The sequence below is a fragment of the Vanessa cardui genome, chromosome 4 (genome assembly GCF_905220365.1).
Source record: "Vanessa cardui chromosome 4, ilVanCard2.1, whole genome shotgun sequence".
NCBI classification, from domain to species: Eukaryota; Metazoa; Arthropoda; class Insecta; order Lepidoptera; family Nymphalidae; genus Vanessa; species Vanessa cardui.
In genome coordinates this window covers 11,163,988-11,186,981 of record NC_061126.1, presented here as the reverse complement: position 1 = coordinate 11,186,981, position 22,994 = coordinate 11,163,988, and the positions used below count along the sequence as shown (strand labels likewise).

General features: G+C 31.6%; 2 protein-coding genes across 2 annotated transcripts; one reads left to right on the top strand and one right to left on the bottom strand.

The window, feature by feature from the left end:
• Nucleotides 1-5,913: 5,913 nt before the first annotated feature.
• Nucleotides 5,914-13,958, bottom strand: LOC124544340 (calumenin-B). The gene is made up of 7 exons (XM_047122845.1): nucleotides 13,726-13,958; nucleotides 13,250-13,474; nucleotides 12,024-12,183; nucleotides 10,190-10,310; nucleotides 7,792-7,913; nucleotides 7,012-7,130; nucleotides 5,914-6,543 (listed from the first exon to the last, which is right to left on the bottom strand). The coding sequence occupies exons 2-7, from the start codon at nucleotides 13,465-13,467 to the stop codon at nucleotides 6,318-6,320; spliced, it is 966 nt and encodes a 321-aa protein (XP_046978801.1). The 5' UTR covers nucleotides 13,468-13,474; nucleotides 13,726-13,958; the 3' UTR covers nucleotides 5,914-6,317.
• A 570-nt stretch (nucleotides 13,959-14,528) lies between these two features.
• LOC124544378 (ubiquitin carboxyl-terminal hydrolase 46) lies at nucleotides 14,529-21,085 on the top strand. Its single transcript, XM_047122898.1, has 8 exons — nucleotides 14,529-14,756; nucleotides 14,947-15,027; nucleotides 15,242-15,458; nucleotides 16,745-16,825; nucleotides 17,640-17,836; nucleotides 19,049-19,306; nucleotides 19,961-20,104; nucleotides 20,770-21,085. Exons 1-8 carry the CDS (start codon nucleotides 14,712-14,714, stop codon nucleotides 20,878-20,880), a joined length of 1,134 nt encoding a protein of 377 aa, XP_046978854.1. The 5' UTR covers nucleotides 14,529-14,711; the 3' UTR covers nucleotides 20,881-21,085.
• Nucleotides 21,086-22,994: the final 1,909 nt, after the last annotated feature.

Here is a 22,994-nt window from a genome sequence, read left to right as displayed (position 1 = left end):
TTACTTTAAGTATATAAATATACCATTTAATGGTTTAATTATTAACAAGTGGAAAAATATAGCTTTCATTCACACAAATATGGATTATTTTACGAGGGAGTTCATTTATGTCAAATTATTATGCGTATTTTAATAAAAAATGTTTCAAAATTATAGTCTCTGACTCGGGGATAATAAGGCAGGGGAGACCCCTGACCCCTTTTCCCTTGTATGGATTCATAAGTTCAGTGCATTTATTGGTATACTTTATTGCAAAACAAAATGAAATTGTACGAAGCCTGGGCTTACCCCTATTACATGCTTTGTCATCCATCGTCAACACGCATACGCCAGGCGATATTCAATATAAAAGTATAGAAAAACCCAATAGCTATAAACAATAATATCAAAAATTCTGTACAATTACTATTTATTAATTAATCCGTACCAAACAATGTAACAATTCATTAGGAATATAAAACAATCAATGTTTAAAAGCTTTATATTTTAGCTCCGGATAAACTAAATAAAACAGTTTTCAACGTTCCGTTTGTTTAATTTCAAAGACTTATTGATCTTAGTTTCTTTTGTAGAACATCTATTCATTACAGCTGAGAGTTCGGTTGTACGTGAAAGAGAAAATAGTGAGCTATTTCCTTTATTAATTTAATACACATTTTGATTTATTTTTAACCACTTTATTATCGTTTTGAGACTTTTAATTGGATTTCCTAAAATTTTCAAACAATCAAGCTCTCTGTTTACGTTAAAATAATAATATATATTTAATTTTCAGAACTAAAATGGACATTTATAACAAATAAAAATTAAAAATAGCAATTGTCCAAATCATGACCGCATGGAATGGTCGCAAAATTGCTAGCAGCGTTTCTCCGTTGAATTGCAATTCCGATTCTCTGGGCTTGTAACTGTAATATTATATATATTTTATGAAACTACTTTTGTTCCTTTTATTTACGAGAACAGTGTAGAACTTAATAGACTAGAGTTAGATAGCAAAAAGTACCAGTGATCAATAAAAACATTATAATATTTTCTTATCCCAAACACAGGAAAGAAAGGAGTTAAGAAAAATAAATAATTATAACATTGAATTAACGCAAAATCACTACTCGATATTTTCATCCAAAAAAACTATGTGTAAAACAGCCCAAATACTTACATTTTCTAGGAGTCTTAACATGTTAGACGTGTTAAGGTTTCTCCGATACATGTACCTAATACAATATAATCTTTAATTTTTTACTAAAATGTATAAAACAAAAAGGATTTTTTTTCCTTTTACTTAAGATATTTTACAAACCGTAATCATCGTTAACATACATATCATTGAACATAAAATCTAGATCATTTCGCAAATAAATTCCATTACAATCGCAAAATAATACTCCATATATAATTCTACAAGCAAATAATTAAATACACAAATCAAATTCTCTATTTATGACGTATTTGCGAGACGAAAATAAGAAAATATACGAGAATGATACGAATACGCATCAATTGATACGCCAGTAATTCACAGGGCATTACTTCGCGGGCTCCTAGTTACCGCATATTTACTGATATTGATATAGACTGGGATGACAATTACGTACCGCCTCCAAGGCACGTGGATTCGATGTAAATAACCTAGAAGCGCCCGAAAACTAGAGCATGCATTTTATTTTTACGTGGAAAATTGACAAATTATTAAATTTGTTTCTAATTCTCTCGCTTGAGGCCTTTATTTGAAGTAAAAGAAAAAGTAGCTTTCAAGAGATTGGTCAGGATTGGGATTAAAATAACTCTTTCTTCTGAGGCAATTGATTGTCGTTATACATTTTAAGTCACTTGGTTTATTTCTTGCTCTACCTTAAAATAGATTCTATCTGAAGATATGTACATTTGCTTATTCGGTATTCAATTTAGATCAGTAAAAGTCCTAGTATAAATTAAGAGAATAGCGTTCAAAGACAAAGCTCGCATAAATTGTAAAGTAATATGTTGGCGTTCTAATAATTTTATAGTTATCGTCTTGATTCTTCGTAAATATTTCAAACAACTTCCATGTAACAACGTACTTTGTATTGAAATACTCATATAGTTATTTTCACCTTTACCTGATCTTAAATTTTTTACTTCCTTTGAATTTCACTTCCAGTAAATTAAAATCCTCGCAAACAAAAATACTCGCGACAACCACGAATTTCCCCCGAGCGCTATCCACAACAAGCCACGAAGAAGAATAACGCAAGTGAATGCAAAATGAAAATTATCATACGAATTCCTTCTTATATGAACTGAGCTGTTACTGTCGAGTATAAGATGCAAAAATATGAACTCGTTTGCCTTTCAGATGTCACGTAGCACGAAACGTAGGGTGTACTCTACACACTCTGTTTTGTATTGTTTGTATTTTTACGTTCGCTGCCTCGTTGGTCTTGTGGCGATATATTATAACGTCACGAATCCCAAAGTTTTAGATTCAAACCCCAGGTCGAGCCAATAAAAAGTTAATGTTTTTTTATCCAAAAACAGCATGGTCGGTGGTGCGCTGATCTGAGTTGAATTCTTTCCAGTAGAGTCGGATTTTACATCCCATGATTATTAGAATATATAGAATTATAAGAATGAGGGATAATTTTTAAGTTTTTTTTTTTTTTTTGGCGACAAATATGTGCACCATAACATCTTCTGTATAGCTGGTTAGCTTTGGCAAGATTCTGATATTTATTTCTACCACTATTTATAGCCAAGGAGACATTTCGTTATTACAATAATTTAGCTTCCGTCTTTGCGGTGTGATAACCAAATCACTTTAAATTATATTTTGAATTTGGTTCAACACTGTTCTGACATATTATAATTGGCAAAAGAAAAAAGGTAGTAAACACCGTCATCATCATCAACTTTTACTTCACATAGTGTTCTTGTACCAATAAATACCACAATCTACAGAATGCTAGAATACTAGTTCATGGAATGGGATATAATTTGAATATTCCATGTTTTAATTAACCGCTTTGTAGCACATAGTAGCTACACATTTGCATTTAGCACGTGAATAAGCATTAAGCACGCATCAAACGTAAAACGGAACGACATCAAGTGTACATGATTGATTTCACGCGCAAATGAAATAGGTGGGTAATCTACAAGGGCACTTAATATTCATAGAATAATACAATCTAATATTAGCAAAGAGTAGATGACGCCACAATGACAACATTATTTTTGTAGGATATTTTTCAAATATTCAATCATAAGCGATCGTAACATGCAAGGATATTTTTATATTACTCACTGATTAGATTCTTAAAGTTTTCATTGCTATTGTGTATTATGTAGTTTTATTTATAGGATAGGTGTATTATCTCAAATATTATCTATAATCCCAAATATTAATTTTGTATTGTATTAACTTGTCAATTAACTTTTTTTAATTTATGTAGTTCTATGTATTTTAACTATAGATTTCTTTAATTGCCTCATAACTTAATTCTGTTTTAGACTAATGCGTCCGTGTTTTTTTGGGTTTCTTTGTGCCTAAAAGCGATTTCATTTTTGTTGTTGTTGTTGTTGTTAAATAATAATTATCTTAATAACTGAAATCTTAAATAACATAGTGCGTTATGTGCTTTGTCGCCGCTAAAATATTTCGGCATTCTTTTTATATAGCTGCTATCAATATTATTACTATATTATTCTATTAAGTGTAGTTTGATGTATTTGTAGAATTTTGCTACTCCAATTTTGAATTCATTAACAAATTTGCTAATTTTGATTCCACCAAAGAAGGTGATTATGATGTATTTAAAACATGACTAATAATGACGAAATTTTTTCTGTAAAACGTCAACTGGATTAGTCCAATAATGGACATACCTACAATTAATATATATTGGCTTTGTATACAGCATTTTTGAATTTCTAAACAAAAGGGACATAATTCTCTTTTTGATTCTATTACATCTGAATCTATCACCTATATAGATACCGATAAACGTTTCAATCGATGTTATGGGTATTGTGCATGTTAATGTGTATTCTCAAAAACTTTTATTTATGTTTGCTTTTTTGGAAAGATGAAAAAAAAACAACGAGAACAGATAAAGAACACCATACGTCACGTCCACATCGCACAACAGATATATGAAACTGACATTTGTGATTTGGTCAGCGCGTGTTCTAGCCACGCGTTCGTCAAATTACGTCACAACGGCTATCAATGCAATCCTTCAATTCCCTATTATTTTTCCATAAACAAACTGCAAAAACGGCACACCTATTCGCAAAATCATACATTTCTTACTAATCAAAGAAACCTATATCTACCAAAAAAGGAATACTATGTTTAAAGGATCCACCGATCTTGGCGAGTCTGTATATTTCACCATAACTTTTAAGTGTCTGTACAACTTTTAATGTATATTATTTTGTTTGAAACCTTATACCACCCCAATACATTCATTAATTTATTTAGGGCAATCGTGTTTTTTTAATATTAATTCTTACTAGAATAATAATCAACATATTGTTTACTTTTGGCGTATTATGCAGATACTAATTTACCTCTAGGACAAAAAAATAAGTAAATCTTTACCTCTAATAACTAAAATTTATTAAAATACTCTATTTTAATGCTTAGTGTGATAATAGAGAGAAAAGATATGAAGTTACAAAAACGCTAATGTTACGAGAGTAACCTTATCCTTCAATACGGTTATGACATTTGATTCTATCATCATAATTTATATCACAGTATTATTGCATATTATTAATATCGCAGGTGCTATTGAATTTACTTTATTATATATAATTATTATTGTAATTAATTGATCAATAATTAGTAAAACTGTAATTAATATTATTTTATATGGCATAGCATTTAATACTGGCATATAACACTATTTCTTATTTTAAATATTATTGAGCTGTCATTATAAAACAATTGGACTATAGCGTGGGGCATTCTAACGAAAGATAGAGACATTGAAGCATCATTGTAAAGCGATAATATTATTTTGGCCATCCCGAACTACTGAAGTAACACTAAGCTTTATTTAACTGAAAACATTCCAACCTACCTGACTTTCCTAACCTAAATATAAATTTATAAAGTTTATTTTGTTTCATTAATAATTAAATATAAAAAAGTTATTTATAATATTCGATTCCGTTTTAGAAATAATGAAAAAAACAAATTGTTTTAATATTTTATTAATAAACAGCTGAGATATCTTGTTTAAGATAAAAATACATAACTATGAGTTAATTTTACTAAAAATATATTCGAAAATTAGTCTCCTTACAGTTCTAATATATAAATGCATAAAATCTGGAATAGCTATTGAAAGTTCAATATTAATACTATTGGGAGAATATTATATAATATTAAAAATTAATCGAAATTCATTTCAGATATAACTTTGGTATTTTATAAGATTCTTAACTAATTTATATTAAGTATAATCCATCACTGAGAATTTCGCGAATTCGTTTACATTATGTTAGATTTTTCGATCATCGAATCAATGAATCCGTATGAATTACACTCTAACTGTTCTTATCTGTTGGTCGTATTTATGTGCGCTTGCGCATCATTCACCAATTAAGTTCAAACTTTGTACAGTTGTTTTTGGCACTTCAATTATATAAAAACTGCATCAAAATCAGTAACACATAACATAAATAAAACTTGACATTACGTATAGACAGACAATGTGACGTTCAAAGTGCACATGTATTCATTTATTTGCCTAGTTTTTAAGTTTCTGCTAAAATTTAACATTCTTTATACAAGATATTGATATCTGATGTTATGTTAATTTTTGTTTGTTAGTCATATGCTGTGATCGATTTGTGCCTTTACAAAAATAATGTGCGCAAAATTCCATAAAACAATAAAATTAACTATTTCTTTGCATGAACTTTAAAAATATATCAAAATAACGCAAATATACATAGTCAAGTTATGGCATAAGCAAACGATTTATCATTATCGTTAGTATAAAGATTCAAAAATATAAGGACGCAAAAAATTACAAAAAAAAAATAATCTTCTATTCGATACAAAAATTATCAATAATTAATACATGAATAAATCTCATGCATATAATTATGCGAGGGTACTGTTACCAATTAAAATAGTTCAGGATTTGTTCTTAAACATCTATAAGATCAGTTTCTTTATAAAAAAAAAAACAAAACACATAAAAATAATTAAGTTTCAGAAGCTACCTTGAATGGTACGACTATCTTATAAAAATAATTATTATTTGTTAAAGAAACTAAAATAATATTTAAAAGTACAACAATAATATATATTTAAATGTTTAAAATTCATCGTGTCTGGCCAGTGCTTCGCCGAAGTCTGTCGCTTGCGATCCAACAAAGAGGTCGTACTTGTCCAATATTTCCTCCTTGGTGAGTTTCTCGTCAGCGTCCGAGTCGGCCTCGAAGACTAGGTGTCTCGCTTCAGCCTCGGCGTGGTCGAACTCGGGAGGTGCGATCCAGTCCTTCACTTCGTGCTCATCCATGAAGCCATCCTTATTTGTATCTCTGAAAGAAAACACAATTGTTATATTTAATTAATAATAATTAAAATAACAACACAAATATTTGAGAATCCCGTATAAAACAGATTCTTTTAAAGGAATTCTGTAATATTTGAAGTTGCTTTTATTAAAACACAAAAGTAGTAAAGTAACTGCTGGGCTAAGGCCTACTATTCCATTAAGGAGAGGGTTTGGAACATATTCCACCACGCTGTTCAAATGTGGGTAGGTAGAATGTACATGTGGCAGAATTTCGATGAAATTAGACAAGTGTATATATATACTTGTCTGGGTTTAAACCCGAAAACATCAGTTAAGAGCGTTCTAACTACTGGGCCATCTCAGATCCAATATATTAATCCATAAAAGTATACAGAACATGATGTTCACTACCATTGTATAGGTCAATTGGCAGTCGGCCTACCTAATGCAATAATGTCTTTATCTCGTAGTAATAAAGTCTATTATTCACCTGTAGCCAGCAAACTGCTCCCTCTCTTGCTTGACCCAGTCGGGCTCGTCCTCTATAGTCTCCCCTTCATCTGGCTTGTACATGTCTCCGATATACTCTTCAAGTGATACTTTACCGTCCTGCGGAAAAAAGATTTTTTTTTTATATAATACAAAATACCAGAGACTAACTTAAAACAAATTAACAAGAAAACATGCCAAAGGACAAAGCCATCATTGCAAAATTGACTAAATAATCAGTCGGACGATGATGTCATCCTAACCGATTTCACTCGAGATGAATTTGTTCCTGAGATATTTAAGGTTACAAAAGTAAGTTTAAACGAAATTCTCATCACTTAAAAAAATCATCAACAATACAAACAAAAAACCTCCAATAACAATAGTCAGACCGAGTCGTCATTAGAACATGCGATGTCATGATCAAAGCATGCAAGGAAGGAACTAGACTAAGTATCAACTGTGATAAACAAGCGTGAAGTTAATACCTGTTGACTTCCAAGCAGGATATCTTACATACATATATAATTGTATTTAACATGACTGTATCTTTTTGTTGATAAAGAGTAACTACCTAGATTCTTGCCGGTTCACCTCGGTAGAATCTACTTTCCGAACGGTAGCTTCACTTTTGTTAAATGACGATTCAAAAGTGCTTGTAAAAGCCTACTTAAATAAAGTTTATTTTGATTTGATTTGACCATATTACTGATATGACAACTGACTGTCAATACTATTCGATAAAAAAAAACCATTTAAAAAACACATAGTCCCATATTACCTTATCCTTGTCAATATCTTCCAAGGTCTCGAGAACGACGATGTCCCTCATGCTGCCGTGATCCTCGGGATGCAGGAAACCTCCAAATTCCGTCCTGTTGAGGGAATCGTCCTTGTCGCTGTCTAAAATATCATTAAACAATAATAATGATTATAGTGGTTTTGCAAAGGTAAATTATAGTTTCTTTTTATTACACAATAAAAAACATAAGACATAAGGATTAAGAAATAAGAATAAAATTTCCGTCGCGGTGGGAATTTGTTTCTTATTACTTATAGCCAGCCAATCACAGGGCATTTTTTTTAACGAAGTGTCGTAAAACTAACAGCAGCACGTAACTAGTAGCAGGTATTCAACCGCTGCGATTGGTTGAATATTGTAGCCTATTGTGTTTTGGTTGTTGTGCTATTTCTTATTCCTTATCTTTTATACCTTATTTTTTTCATCGTGTAATGGGCCTAAGATTCTGTAACCTATTAAAACCATAAGATAAAATCCGATTGAAGAACGATTGAAATAAATTTGACGCGATGTCATTGATCGAGAGGTTGATTAATCAATAAAAACAATATATTTTAAAATTTTTGATGAATGTGTTATCGAAACTTTGAAAGTAAAATAAAAATGGATATAAGCAGTTAAGTGAAATAGATTTGTGTTATAAATAAAGATAATAGTCAAGAATTGTTAGTAGTGCACAATGTATAAGCTATTAGTAAATAGCGTGGTATACGTTAATTTAAGGTTGTTTATCATTATTGCGTTTTTCGACTCGAATGGACTACACATATAACAACGTCTATATAAGATTATATACATACATACATACATATATACAACAACGCGCATTATAGTAAAGAAAAAAAATGTTTCGACATCTTCTACAATAATCGTTACAATTTACCCAATTTACACAAAATTTCAATGAATTATACACGTTCGCCATGAATATTAGTTCGTACCGTTATCACTTATCTAAAATCCGTCCGGTAGTTATCGCATTCACACAGACAGACGCGCCGGGGTACAGTTATTTAATTAATATTAAATTAGTACAAAATATAAACATATAGGAACAGCTATGCTGTAGCAAAATTTATACTTTCTAATAGATATTCTTACAGATTACTACTATTTGAAAATACATAACAGCGATTTTACATAATTGCAATTTTTGAAAAAACTATTCCGGGTGCGTTGTTGGCCACTAAACCCTAAATTTGACTTTTATTAAAATTATTCGTCTAATAAATGAGTAAGTTTTAAATACATCGAGTGCAAAATGTAATCTTTAAACCTGTTACTTCAACAACAACAACAACAGCAGCCTGTAAATTCCCACTGATGGGCTAAAGGCCTCCTCTCCCTTTGAGGAGAAGGTTTGGAACATATTCCACCACGCTGTTCCAATGCGGGTTGGTAGAATACACATGTGGCAGAATTTCTATGAAATTTGCCACATTCAGGTTTCATCACGATGTTTTCCTTCACCGCTGAGCACGAGATGAATTATAAAGACAAATTAAGCACATGAATCAGCGGTGCTTGCCTGGGTTTGAACCCGCAATCATCGGTTAAGATGCACGCGTTCTAACCACTGGGCCATCTCGGCTCTCCTGATACTTAATAAACATTAAATAGAAAAAAAAAACGTGGAAGCAATAAAACTAACACAAATTTCATTTAAAAGAGATTACAGTTTACATTGTTATCTCAATATATTTAAGACGTATACGCTTCGTCCGAACGGCTATATCGGGAAGGCAGTCAAGTGAGATTGATTTGATGTTTTACTTGTAAGTTTTCAGAGCACGAATAAAGGCAAAACTTATTTTTTGATAGAAATATACATCAAAAAGAATCTATAATATAATTATTGTTATAATAAAATAAGCATCTATACTATAATTATTATTATAAGAATAAAATATTGATTAAACACGGATTTACAGGAACTCTACCCCTAAGGGGGTAAAACGGGAAACGGAACCTTGTGTCTTATATATTTCGTTTTAAATAGTTTACAATAAATAATAATGTAGAAGAAAATTATGGTACTCAATAATTCTATTCATATCTTAATAACCTATCCATTATAATATATTCAAAAAATATTTATAAATTAATAATAGGTTTCTACAAAAGTCGCTACAAAACTCTTTTGTATTGAGAAAACTTTATTAATTTATATCTTTGATCAAAGTCCACCCTTGAAATAATAATAATCGAACAGCTCTCAAAGGGTAACTTTGAAAATGTATTTGGAAAATTAACTTAGATTAACAACTTTGCTATCAACTAGTAAAGGCCACTTGAGCAATGGAATAAGTTCTTTTCTTTTATGTATACTAAATAAATTAATTCATAATCAAACTTTCAACTTTGAATCATAACTTACCAGCATAGTGCCATCTTCTACGGTCTCTTTTCAAGAGATTTGTGTATGTGAACCCTTCATTGTTCTTCAAGTCACTCTCAGACAAGCCCTCCATAAAACCATACACATTCTTCTTGTAGGTCTGCAATAAAATATTGAAACACCATCTAATTATTCAATGTAATAATTGAAAATATAGTAATATTATTTTAAATACATAATTGAAATATAACAATCAGTTTTGATTAAATCACAAATTAAGTAACCATAAATTAACCATAAATTTATCAACCATATATGATAAAAATATTAGAACTATATCATAGTATTGGTGTCAAAACATTTTATTATAAACAAAAGTATTTTTGACACATAACATGTTCCTAATCTATTCAGTCTGTTTTTAACAAACATATTTAATAACAAATTCCCTAATTCCTAGAGAGAATCCGCAGAAAGATTCAAATGAGATTTAAAAGTAATTCCATTTTTCGCAAAATCCAATTGTGCTCCTTATTTATATGAGTGTATGGATCGATTTCCCACATAAATAAATAAAATTATTGTTTTACCCAGCCGGCGCCCGACTATACCCACTGTAACACTTTCAAGTATTTACCGCGCGAACCAGATTCGAAGCGAAGCCGTGATTTTAGGACCATATATACATAGTTAGTTGGTTAGTGCCTTTTGAGAATACACATCAATATAATCATACCCAATGATATTCTAATAAACAGATATGTTGTACCTATACTAAACAACAGAAAAAAGTGTGCCGCGCCGGGGACCTGTAATTTTACATTTCGTTACAAGTATAAATGATAGCTTGATAAAAACAATAAGTAAAAGGGATAACTAGATGTTTTAATTACGCAAAACGTATTACTTCATAATTATGATGTATTATAACGTATTACTGGCATAATTATGATGAAAACGACTAAGGCAAACGTCCCAATTAGGACGTTTTCTACTCTTCACTTTTTGCGCGTTAATGACATATCTGTTTACTAGAACATCATTGATCATATCCGTATTTTCGTAGTAGGATAAATAAACCATCACGAGTATCGCATAGTTATTAGATATTCTCAAAAAATTAAAAAGTTATTGTAACGCATGACGAACATTGGTATGTATTACATCGTAATTAAGGCTAATAGAAGTTTTGATCGAACTCGCGGTTCAATAAACTTTAATTTAGGACACTTTGCACATTACGGAGTAATAAGAATATAAACACATTCAATTTACTTTTTGCAAAATGAAATATAACCACACTTAGTTAAGTAAAGATATATCAATGTCCCAACACAACATTGATGTGAATTATTTTATTAACAAAAGAGTATTTAGCTTAGCCACAACTCCCCATTATAGGTTGGTATTAACAGACTTAGCAGTTTTATCATCACTGCCGAGTATGCAATGAGTAATGTGATTATAAGCATAGTGGTGGATCAATTTCAATCGGCAAACATTGGCTAATGTCCACGTACATAAGTTAGTAGCAGTTTATTTTTTATTTTTTTTTATTGTATAGGTTGGCGGACGAGCATATGGGCCACCTGACAGTAAGTGGTCACCATCGCCCATAGACAATGACGCTGGAAGAAATATTAACTATTCCTTACATCGTCAACGTGCCACCAACCTTGGGAACTAAGATGTTATGTCCCTTGTGCCTGTAGTTACACTGGCTCACTCACCCTTCAAACCGGAACACAACAATACTAAGTACTGTTATTTGGCGGTAGAATAACTGATGAGTGGGTGGTACCTACCCAGACGGGCTTGCACAAAGCCCTACCAGAAATTTTGAATTTTATTCAACCATAAACAGATATCCCACCTCCCATGTGATAAGGTCATCATTGTTAGGATTGTGCTGCTTCCAGTGTCTGTCCACATCCTCCTCTATGTACCTCTTCTGTGTATAACGGATCCAGTCCTTGAGTTCTACGAGAGACACAAAGCCATCTTTGTCTGCATCTATCTTGTCAACAATTACTCTAGAAAAAAATTATTATGTGTGATAATGATAATAGGTCAAAGAACTTAGATAAGATAATTTTTGTAGTTTTAAACTAATGACTTATGCAATATAATTTAGTGAGTGAATTAAATACTTTATATAAAAGGATTTTTATAACAACCTAAAAATATATAGGGCAAAAACACATGATTAAAATAATAATTTAATAAATGCATATTATTTAAGTCTAATGCAAATAAAAGACTCCCATTTATAATTACATAAAAAAAGGCATATATATTATGTTGCATTGCATTTTAAACCTTATCTATTAAAACTTAGAGTATCTTATAACTTATTTTATCGAAACAATTTCATAAATAACAAGAATGTTTGTGCAGGATGTTAGCTGAAGTAGTTTAACTAACCCACATTCTTAAGTGACGAGATAATTCACTACTAAAGATATAATCTATGAATAGCTGTAGGAAGATTTTATTTTACATCACATTTTTGCTATAACCTGCACTAATATTCTAAATGAGAAAGTCTATATTTCTGTTATGACAGTTAAACAAAAAGGTAAATCATATTTCGGCCCTTTAATGGCTAATGTATATAATATAAGGGCTTGTATACAAAGTGAGTTTTGCAGGGACAAAGCCACAAGTGCAGCTAGTTTTTTATAAAAACTTTGCTAAACATGCTGCTCTAAATATAGGTTAGCCATAAACATATCATGAGAATTTGCACAAATATATTTTTTAGACACTAATTATTTTCTTTTCATTATTTCTCCTGTGCAAACATCTAAGATCCAGTTTTAGTTGACCCAGCTGAAACTGCATATGTTTTTTTCTTAACATTTATGCGACTCTGATTTTTATACCACTGTGTCCTTAATTATTTATATTAATATTATTGATTTAAAATTTTAATATTTTATAAAAAAATCCTAATAATAAACTGCGATAGACATTGTTTCAAACAATAATAATAATACATAGATTACATGCACCTGTGTTAAGGCTGTAAAGTATTAGTAAATAGATCCTATTAAAAGCAATACAAATAATTTTCTATAAAAAGTTTATTATTCTTACCCAAGCCGACTTTTACTCTCCTCGGGTGAGAGCTGGTCGAATGACTTGGCCTGGTCTTCACCCAAAAATGCATCATGGTCAAATTGTTTGTTGTGGTGCTCGTTCCGGTAATGTTCCGCGTCAGAGAGGTGATCCATCATCCTCTTTGTCTCGTCTATGCTGGGTACGCCAGCAAACACGGCTGTTATAGCCAGTGCTATGAATAATGTAGTCAGCATTGTGACTCTGGAGACAAAACATTATTTTTTAAATATTCTACAATTGCGAGAATACGATTTATTATTACACTATAATTTTACAGAACTTAATAAATTCCTATGATATCAAATGTCGAGTCTTATTACAATTTTTTCCTGAACATTCTTTTAGATATTATTGAAACTACTCCAGTTGAAAAAACACGATTCATATCGTTTATTTAAAATTTTAATGTACTAATATTATAGTTAGCATCATAAAAAATATTATTTACTTACTTTCTTGCGTTTTAAGTGAAATATTCCAGACGTCCGCTGAAATTTTCAATGTACTCTCCAGCTGTAATTCGCGTACCGCCACGTCAGAACGAACACGTATGCGTATCCTATGCACAGATTTTAAATAATGTTTTGTTCCCTATTCCCAGACTGATTAGGGATCTCTATAATAGAGGCAGGCCGGCCGGGAGATAACATGAAAGATGACTTTAGCCATCTGACACAGAATATAAATATGGCTCGAATGTATTTGTCGATATAGTAAATAACGAATGTCAAATATTCGATATATTAATTTAATATAATAATTCCGGTGCCAATATATCTACACTAACTAATACAATTTAAATAAGAGGGTCTTATTTGATTTTTACAAATACCTACATAACCATAATTTCTACATTTTTAATTATATTATTATAATATAAATAAATATATAAACGCATTCGATCTTTCTTTAGAAACTTATTGCCGTCGTAGCCACTAAATCTTAAAAATTTAATAAATTTCTTCGTCTTAAGAAATTCAAATTTCGTCTAACACTTTTTTTATTCATGTTTCAATGCAAACTAAAACATTAATGCTGGTATAAATATTTTTATTATTTATGTACCAGTAGCTACGCATTGCCGACTATGAAATATAGATGTACATTATTTTATTTTGCTTTAGAGATATTATTATCGTATACATAAAATATATTAGGCATATCACAATCGTTTCAGGATATCGATATCATGCAAATCGATTGATATATTCAGTTTTTTATCTACGTAGTGCAAACTTGAACGAGTTGTACGAAATGTCATTGAATTGATTGATTGTCATGGACGTGAGCTGACTGACTGTTGTGCTTTTTTGCGTATGCATGCAATGCGAAACCACAAGTATGCAACTAGAAACAACAGCAGAATTTGTGTAAATTAAGTTCGCTTTACTATCAATAACGCGTGTTCCGTTTAAAAGTTGTTGAAACAGGATTGCAAATGTCAATATGTCAGGATCTCGGCCTTAATTTCCAACAGAGAATGGTAAGAGAAATAAAAGTATATATTTTAGTTATAAATACAGTTATAAAAAGGATATTTAAAATACAGGTTTTTAGACAAGTAACCGCGTTTAAGTAATCTCTTATAGTGTTCAACCGATAAATGTAAATATTTATCAAAATTGCATGTTTAGCAAACGTTACGTTAATTTCAGTTACGAATTTTGTTGCAGGGCGCAAATATATCACAACTAGAGAGAGATATTGGGTCAGAGCAGTTTCCGCCGAACGAACATTACTTTGGTTTAGTTAATGTAAGTTTTTAAACATTTATTTATACACAAATTTTTCCATGACTTGTCTAGACTGTTCTTTGGGAATGTTTCGTTTATAAAATGCTTCTTTTACTTCTTTGAATTTCGAATTTACTTCGGTAATTTTATATATATTTTTTTTTTTAATCTTGTAGTGATGTTTAGTAGTAAAAGAATTATGTACCTAAAATAATTATGATATATCTTATTTCAGTTTGGTAATACATGTTATAGTAATTCAGTTCTGCAAGCTTTATACTTCTGTCGACCATTTAGAGACAAAGTTCTAGAATATAAAGCAAAAAACAAGAGAACTAAGGAAACATTGCTAACATGCCTCGCAGACTTATTTTATAGCATAGCAACACAAAAAAAGAAAGTAGGATCAATTGCACCTAAAAAATTTATCGCTAGACTGAGGAAGGAAAAAGGTATGCTCTTTATATAAATTTAAATCTTTAAAACTATTAGTATAGTACTATTTCAAATTTATATAATATGTTTATTCAATAATTATGTCTCCTAAAACATTAACTTTAGACATGGGTTATAGAATGTTTATTTTTTACTTTCAATATATGTTCCTGGATAATTATCAAAGACATTTTTGTACTTGAGTTTGAAAAAATGACATGCAAAGTTTACTTATGATAAAAAATTAAATACAATATAAAAAATGAATATAATTTAAAAATAATGTTATCCCAGCTTCCATTATTAAAAATTAATAATTTTATATCTCTTAAGCATTTAATTTCACACTGGCATAATGACAATAAAAACAAACTTCTGCAAATTCTGAAGTTGAAATGATTATGTCATTTTAAAGTTTGATTTTGTTTGTTATTGATTATTTAATACTGTTGTAGTTACTATGTATATGTATGTATGTATAATGTTCAAAATTAATTTCCTATCTGTTATTTTTTTTAAATGAAGCATCATAGACACTTGAATGAAAGAGAAAGTTATATTTTAAAAGATAAAATGCTACATTAAAGCAAATTTATCACTTAATGATCTCTTTTAAACTGTCTTTATGAATGATAATAGACAGACATAAAACATTAAGCATTAGTATTCATTTAAGCTAAAGTTAAGTGAGAAATAACTCCTATTATAAATCCATAATGCAATATTTAATAATGAGTTAAATATCAAGAGTCGAGATGGCCCCGTGGTTAGAACGCGTGCATCTTAACCGTTGATTGCGGGTTCAAACCCAGGCAAGCACCGCTGATTCATGTGCTTAATTTGTCTTTATAATTCATCTCGTGCTCAGCGGTGAAGGAAAACATTGTGAGGAAACCTGCATGTGACAAATTTCATAGAAATTCTGCCACATGTATATTCCACCAACCCGCATTGGAAAAGCGTGGTGGAATATGTTCCAAACCTTCTCCTCAAAGGGAGAAGAGGCCTTTAGCCCAGCAGTGGGAATTTACAGGCTGTAGTTGTTGTATATATCAATAAACAAATAACTTTATATACATATATGTAAGGATTCACCTTGATGAACTTTATCTTGCAGGGAATTCCACAATTTGTAATACTTTTTATCTATCTAATAAGATATATATCTAATCTAATAAGATTAAATACTTAATGATGTGCATCTGTATGGACTACTTTAGATATATTGTTGTTACTATACATATGATTTTGTATGTATATGTTTTCTTATGTTAAAATTATCAATATATTTCTTTTTTTTCAGAGGAATTTGATAATTACATGCAACAAGATGCTCATGAATTTCTTAATTTTCTCATAAATCATATAAATGAAATTATTCTAGGTAAGTTTAATTTTTAACAATTTCATAACATTTCTAGGAAGACATTTAGAAGAGATGTTATTGTATATATATTTTTTTGTTATAGTTTCTATGTGGTTTACTGCCTTGCTGACCTTGTCTGATAAATCCCCTTTAGCCAAAAACATTCCCTATACTAAGCAATATTTCATTTGCCTAACTGTAAAAACTAGTCAATCAGTATACATGAAACTTATACCAAAAAGTACAGCATATTTCATAAAGATTTATGTATTTAGTATTATATAAGCTAGCATGGATTCAACCCCCCTATAAATTTAGACTAAATTTATCTAGATAAATTACAATGATATGTGTCTTGGTGAAATAAAGTGAATGAAATGAACAATTAGAATAATGGTTTAGGGTCTGGGTGGTCGAATTATAGAATACTAATTGTCACCTCATTGTAAATGCATATTCTTCTTATAGTTCAAACTCGCTATATTCTAAATTTCATCAAATTTGGTCCAGTGGGCAAAGGGAAGAAGACAGAGTCACTTCTCATATATAATTTTATTATGGATGGAGGCAATAAAGAGAGATCTTGTGGGAGAGTATATAATTGGGCATCAGATATTATAGTAATCAAGTTTGCTCACAACCACAAGATTTTTATTCCTTCACTTTCGTAGTCTGATGTTACGGTGAATAAACACAATAAGTGTTTCAAGGCATTTCTTAATTAATGTTACTAGCTTAACAGTCAGGTTAGGGTTTTAGAGATCTGCCTTAAAAGCTTGATATTAGTAGATACAGTTAAAACATTAATTAATTTATTTTTAATTAATATCAGCTGAAAGAAATCAAAGCACGCTTAAACTACAAAAGCCGGACGGCAACAAGGAGGGTATAACGTGTAACGGAAGCGTGCCTCAGAACACGGAACCGACTTGGGTGCACGAAATCTTCCAAGGCACGCTCACGAGCGAAACGCGATGTTTGAATTGTGAAACAGTTAGTAGTAAGGACGAACACTTCTTTGACTTGCAGGTAACATCCTATTACGGTTATAATATTTCAAACAATAACATTTTTTTACAATATTGTTATATATATTTTACTTGGTGGTAGGGCTTTGTGCAAGCCCGTCTGGGTAGGTACCACCCACTCACCAGCTATTACTCAGTATTGTTGTGTTCCGGTTTGAAGGGTGAGTGAGCCAGTGTAACTACAGGCACAAGGGACATAACATCTTAGTTCTCAAGGTTGGTGGCCCATTGACGATGTAAGGTAATATATCTTACAGTGTCATTGTCTATGGGTGATGGTGACCACTTTCCATCAGGTGGCCCATATGCTCGTCCGCCAACCTATAACATAAAAAAATATATATATATTCACAATAAAGTTGATCATTTTGATAGAATTAGTGATAGTCATTGTTTAAACACAAGACAATAATCTTATAAGGCAATGTTTTCGTCTATGCAAAGTCAATCAATCTCTTTTAGCGAACCCCAAAACGGTTCATTGACTTTGCTATAGTAAACTTTTATTTCATAAATTTAAATTATAAAAAACAATAATATGCAAAAAGTGATAAAAAAGCGTCAAAAAAATTGATTAACTGGTTACATTATATAAATTTAATTGTATTTAAACATATCGATTTTGAACTTTGTATGTATTTGAAATATTGAAAAAGAGTAACTTTTAAGTTCCTAGGCTCTTTCTCTCTGTAAAATCTCTACTTGGAACTGGTGGTTCTATTTGATTTGATAATAATTTTATTTTGGCTATATTATAGAAATAAAAAAATTATAATATTTGATCAATGCTTGTAAAAGCTGTGATACAAATTCAGAAATTTAAAAGTATTTAATATCGTTTTGTGCAGTAGCCTTTACAAAGATTGGCAGCATATTAGTTATTTAAGATATTATATAATTCTGAGTTCAATATTATTATTTATAATTTCGTGGGATTATTTAGTCACATATGGTTCCATAATTATTTAAAGTAACAACCAGTTAATCCCACTACTGGGCAATGACCACTTTTCGCTTTTGAGATGTTTTGAAGCTTACTCCAACACGCTACTCCAATTCTCATACCAAGTGACTATATAAGTGGCACTTGCCCAGATTTGAAGATTTTGTATCCCCTTAGTTAACTCAGGTCAAATTTAATATATTCCTGTCTATTTTATTCATCCAAATATGAACATGTAATCAAAAACTAATAAAAAAATTACTTCCATAGGTGGATGTCGACCAAAACACGAGCATTACTCACTGTCTAAAGTGCTTCAGCGACACAGAGACGCTTTGCAATGACAACAAGTTTAAGTGTGACAACTGCAGCAGCTACCAGGAAGCGCAGAAGCGCATGCGCGTGAAGAAATTACCCCTCATACTGGCGCTGCATCTTAAGAGATTCAAGTACATGGAACAGTACAATCGGCATATCAAAGTATCCCACAGAGTCGTTTTCCCCCTGGAACTGAGGTTGTTTAATACGGTGAGTTTTTTTTTTATGGTATAGGTTGGCGGACGAGCATATGGGCCACCTGATGGTAAGCGGTCACCATCGCCCATAGACAATGACACTGTAAGAAATATTAAGTATTCCTTAAATCGTGAATGCGCCACCAACCTTGGAAACTAAGATGTTATGTCCCTTGTGCCTGTAGTTACACTGGCTCACTCACCCTTCAGACCGGAACACAACAATACCGAGTATTGTTATTTGGCGGTAGAATAACTGATGAGCGGGTGGTACCTACCCAGACGGGCTTGCACAAAGCCCTACCACCAAGCCTTTGGGCCTATATTGTGCCTAGTATGCATCAATATTTTACTCAATTATTTTTGGACAAACGCTTTAAATTTTTCCATGTCTTTTAATTCAGATTTTTTCTCTAGTTAGACATAGATACAGACTTTAATGGAAGGCAAAAAGGCCACCTAATGGTAAGTGGTGACAACGCCCATAGACATTTTAGCTATTAAAAATATGAACCATTCAACTTACCCTTCCATACCCTACCCATTGCACTAAGTCCTAAAAAATGATCAAATATCAACAATCATACATTTTCTATTCATTCATCATATACCATCTCATCAATAAATAGTCATATTTATAATATATGTGTGGTTTAACTCGGTGCAGTCGGACGACGCCGTGAACCCTGACCGTCTCTACGATTTGGTGGCGGTGGTTGTGCACTGCGGGTCGGGGCCCAACCGCGGACACTACATCAGCATCGTCAAGAGCCACGGCTTCTGGCTGCTATTCGACGACGATATGGTGGATGTATGTATACACAACACTGTCTACAACAACAACAACAACAGCCTGTAAATTCCCACTGCTGGGCTAAACCTTTGAGAAGAAGGTTTTTGGTTTATATTCCACCACATTGTTCCAATGCGGGTTGGTTGAAAGCACATGTGGCAGAATTTCTATGACATTTGTCACATGCAGGTTTCCTTATGATGTTTTCCTTCACCGCTGAGCACTAGATGAATTATAAAGACAAATTAAGCACATGAAACTGTGGTGCTTGCCTGGGCTTGAACCCGTAATCATCGGTAAAGATGCACGCGTTCTAACCACTGGGCCATCTCGACTCACACTGTCTACAATAGCAACCACATACCAATGAGTTTTATTGGGTATATAGAGTGGATATACCAGGATTGAAGATGGATCAGACCAATTAAATTATTAGTTTTCTCCGTCCAGACTTCTCTATAAGAAACCAGAAGTTGAAGCAGTTAAATCCTGCTCACTCATTCTATTTGTGCCTTCTTTTCATAGTGATCGAATGGCTTGCTTGTGTTATGGTCATTTACTATAGATTATTCAATTTGGTTTCATTATGCTATAATGTTTTTTATTTTTATTGTCAACATCATAAGATTATATTTTATTATGTATTATTTCATATATTTATTGATATTAATTTTATTTTTTAGAAAATTGATGCCTCAGCTATAGAAGACTTCTACGGCCTAACTTCAGATATACAAAAGTCATCTGAAACAGGATATATACTTTTTTATCAATCTAGAGATGCTAGTTGTTAAGTTTCACTAAATATAGTAATTTATATATTTATATATTTAAGATAGACACCATAAATGATGTTAATGTGCCACATTGTTAAAGTTGGAATGGCATATGTTATTGAGATTTAATTTCGATCGCAGAAAATTATTATTCAACATATTAGAATTCATTCATTTGTAAATATAATTCATTTTAAAATAAAAAGTTGTGATCTTTCTTCGATTTTTTTGTTTAATTTATACCAATCTGTCAATTAACATTAGTCAATTAATAATTAGTTATTGTGTAATTTGTATCTTAAAGTAAATTAATGTGAATATTTAAGATTTAATAAAGTTTAATATTATTATTACTTTATATAAATCTATTTAGAAACATGAGATTATAACATTTCTTTTCTAATTGTCACTAATCCGACCTGTCTAAAAACCTTTACAAGTATTTAATATTTATGTAATTGATTTTATAAGAACTTTTGTGTTGTTTGGTTTCATTTCGTATTCATCAACTCGAAACATCCTATTTTTCAATGTCCATATATAATTACACTTATTGATTATCAAAATATTTTATAAACTGCGAAGAAGCTGCGACAAAAAATTTAGTTAATTTAAAAAAAAATAGCCAGGAGGCAGTCGTTTAATTAAATTAAACCAAAGTTTATTTTTAACCACCTTTCATCCAAAACAGTTTCATTGGTTGACAAGAGTAGCTGACTCTGAAGTCGAGTAACAAGTTTGAGTTTACACTTGCCTCAATGATAAGTTCCTAGGTTATAAATAGCGCGTATAGCCCTTTTCTGCTGTACAAGTATAATATGGATAGCGGTTGCGTTACCCCAAAGTATAATACCGAAAGACATTTTACTGTGAAAGTAAATGAAATATACTAAGCGAGCCGTATTTACATCGGTAAATAATCTAGTTTCTTTCACCGTAAATGCCGCAGAACTCGGTCTACTCGCCAATCCGCTTACAAAGTTGACCCATTGCATTAACAGTAAGGCCAAGAAAGTCAGTTCAGCGAATATTTTGCACATTTCGTATACTAAATTTTACAATTATTGTTTTTTTTTATTTTTCAGCCTAAGATGAATTTACGCTCAACCACTGTACTATATCAGAGATAGCATTGCTTACATCATACTGTATATGTTTTCTGTTAATTTAAAAAAAAAAACAAAGAACGTATCATCAGCCAACAATACACTGTCATGTTTGTTTCCAACAAGAAAAGGAAAGTCATATATGTATATGAAGAATAGAAAAGGTCCAAGAATTGATCCCTGAGTGACTGCAATTTCATTGGCAAGGTTGTTGGGAACTCAAGAGACCTTTTCCCTTTAACATCAACCCTCTGAATTCTATTGTTAAGGTAAGAAGTCAGAAGGTCTAGCGTACATTCTCTAATTCTATAGTGATATAGTTTCCTGACCAAAGTTCCATGTTTGACATAATGAAAGGCTTTGGATATGTCGCAGACTGCAACTTCTCCCAGGCTTCATAAATATTCCTTAGAAAATCGATACCTGCGTCGGAAGCCGAGCGACCCCTCGTGTATCCAAATTGTTTTCTATGAACAAGATTGTGTTTACTGTACTGTAGCTGCTTTCAATTAACTTTAAAAACTAAAGAGTTACAATATTATATTCTGATGGTCAAAAAATCCGGGAAAGCCCAAAATGACACGCATCCACCTAAGAAGTGCCGATAAATATCAAGTAATACCACCAAAGCTGAAACCGGCGACAAACCCTCGTGACCATTCAGTGAATACTTTCCTAGAGTTCCGGACCATTATGTCGGCAAACCGTGAGGTCCGGTAAGCCACTTGCAAAAAGATCACGCAGACCTACCGACGCGGTAACGAAAAGCTCCGCAATCGAAACCGTCAAAGACCTGAAAGCTTATAGCTTTACAACTTATACATCGATTTAACTCGATAAATCGAGGGTACGAACTATAGCATCCGTGCTAGCGAACGGGTTGAACGAGAGCATAAAATATAATCGACTGACGGTTGAAGAAGTCCTCATGAAACACTTCGGAGCCTCAGCATAGATAATACTAGCTAGCCTTAGTAATGGCGGCACAGCTGTTCAGAGCTAGCTGAGAAAATCTGTTGGAAATTG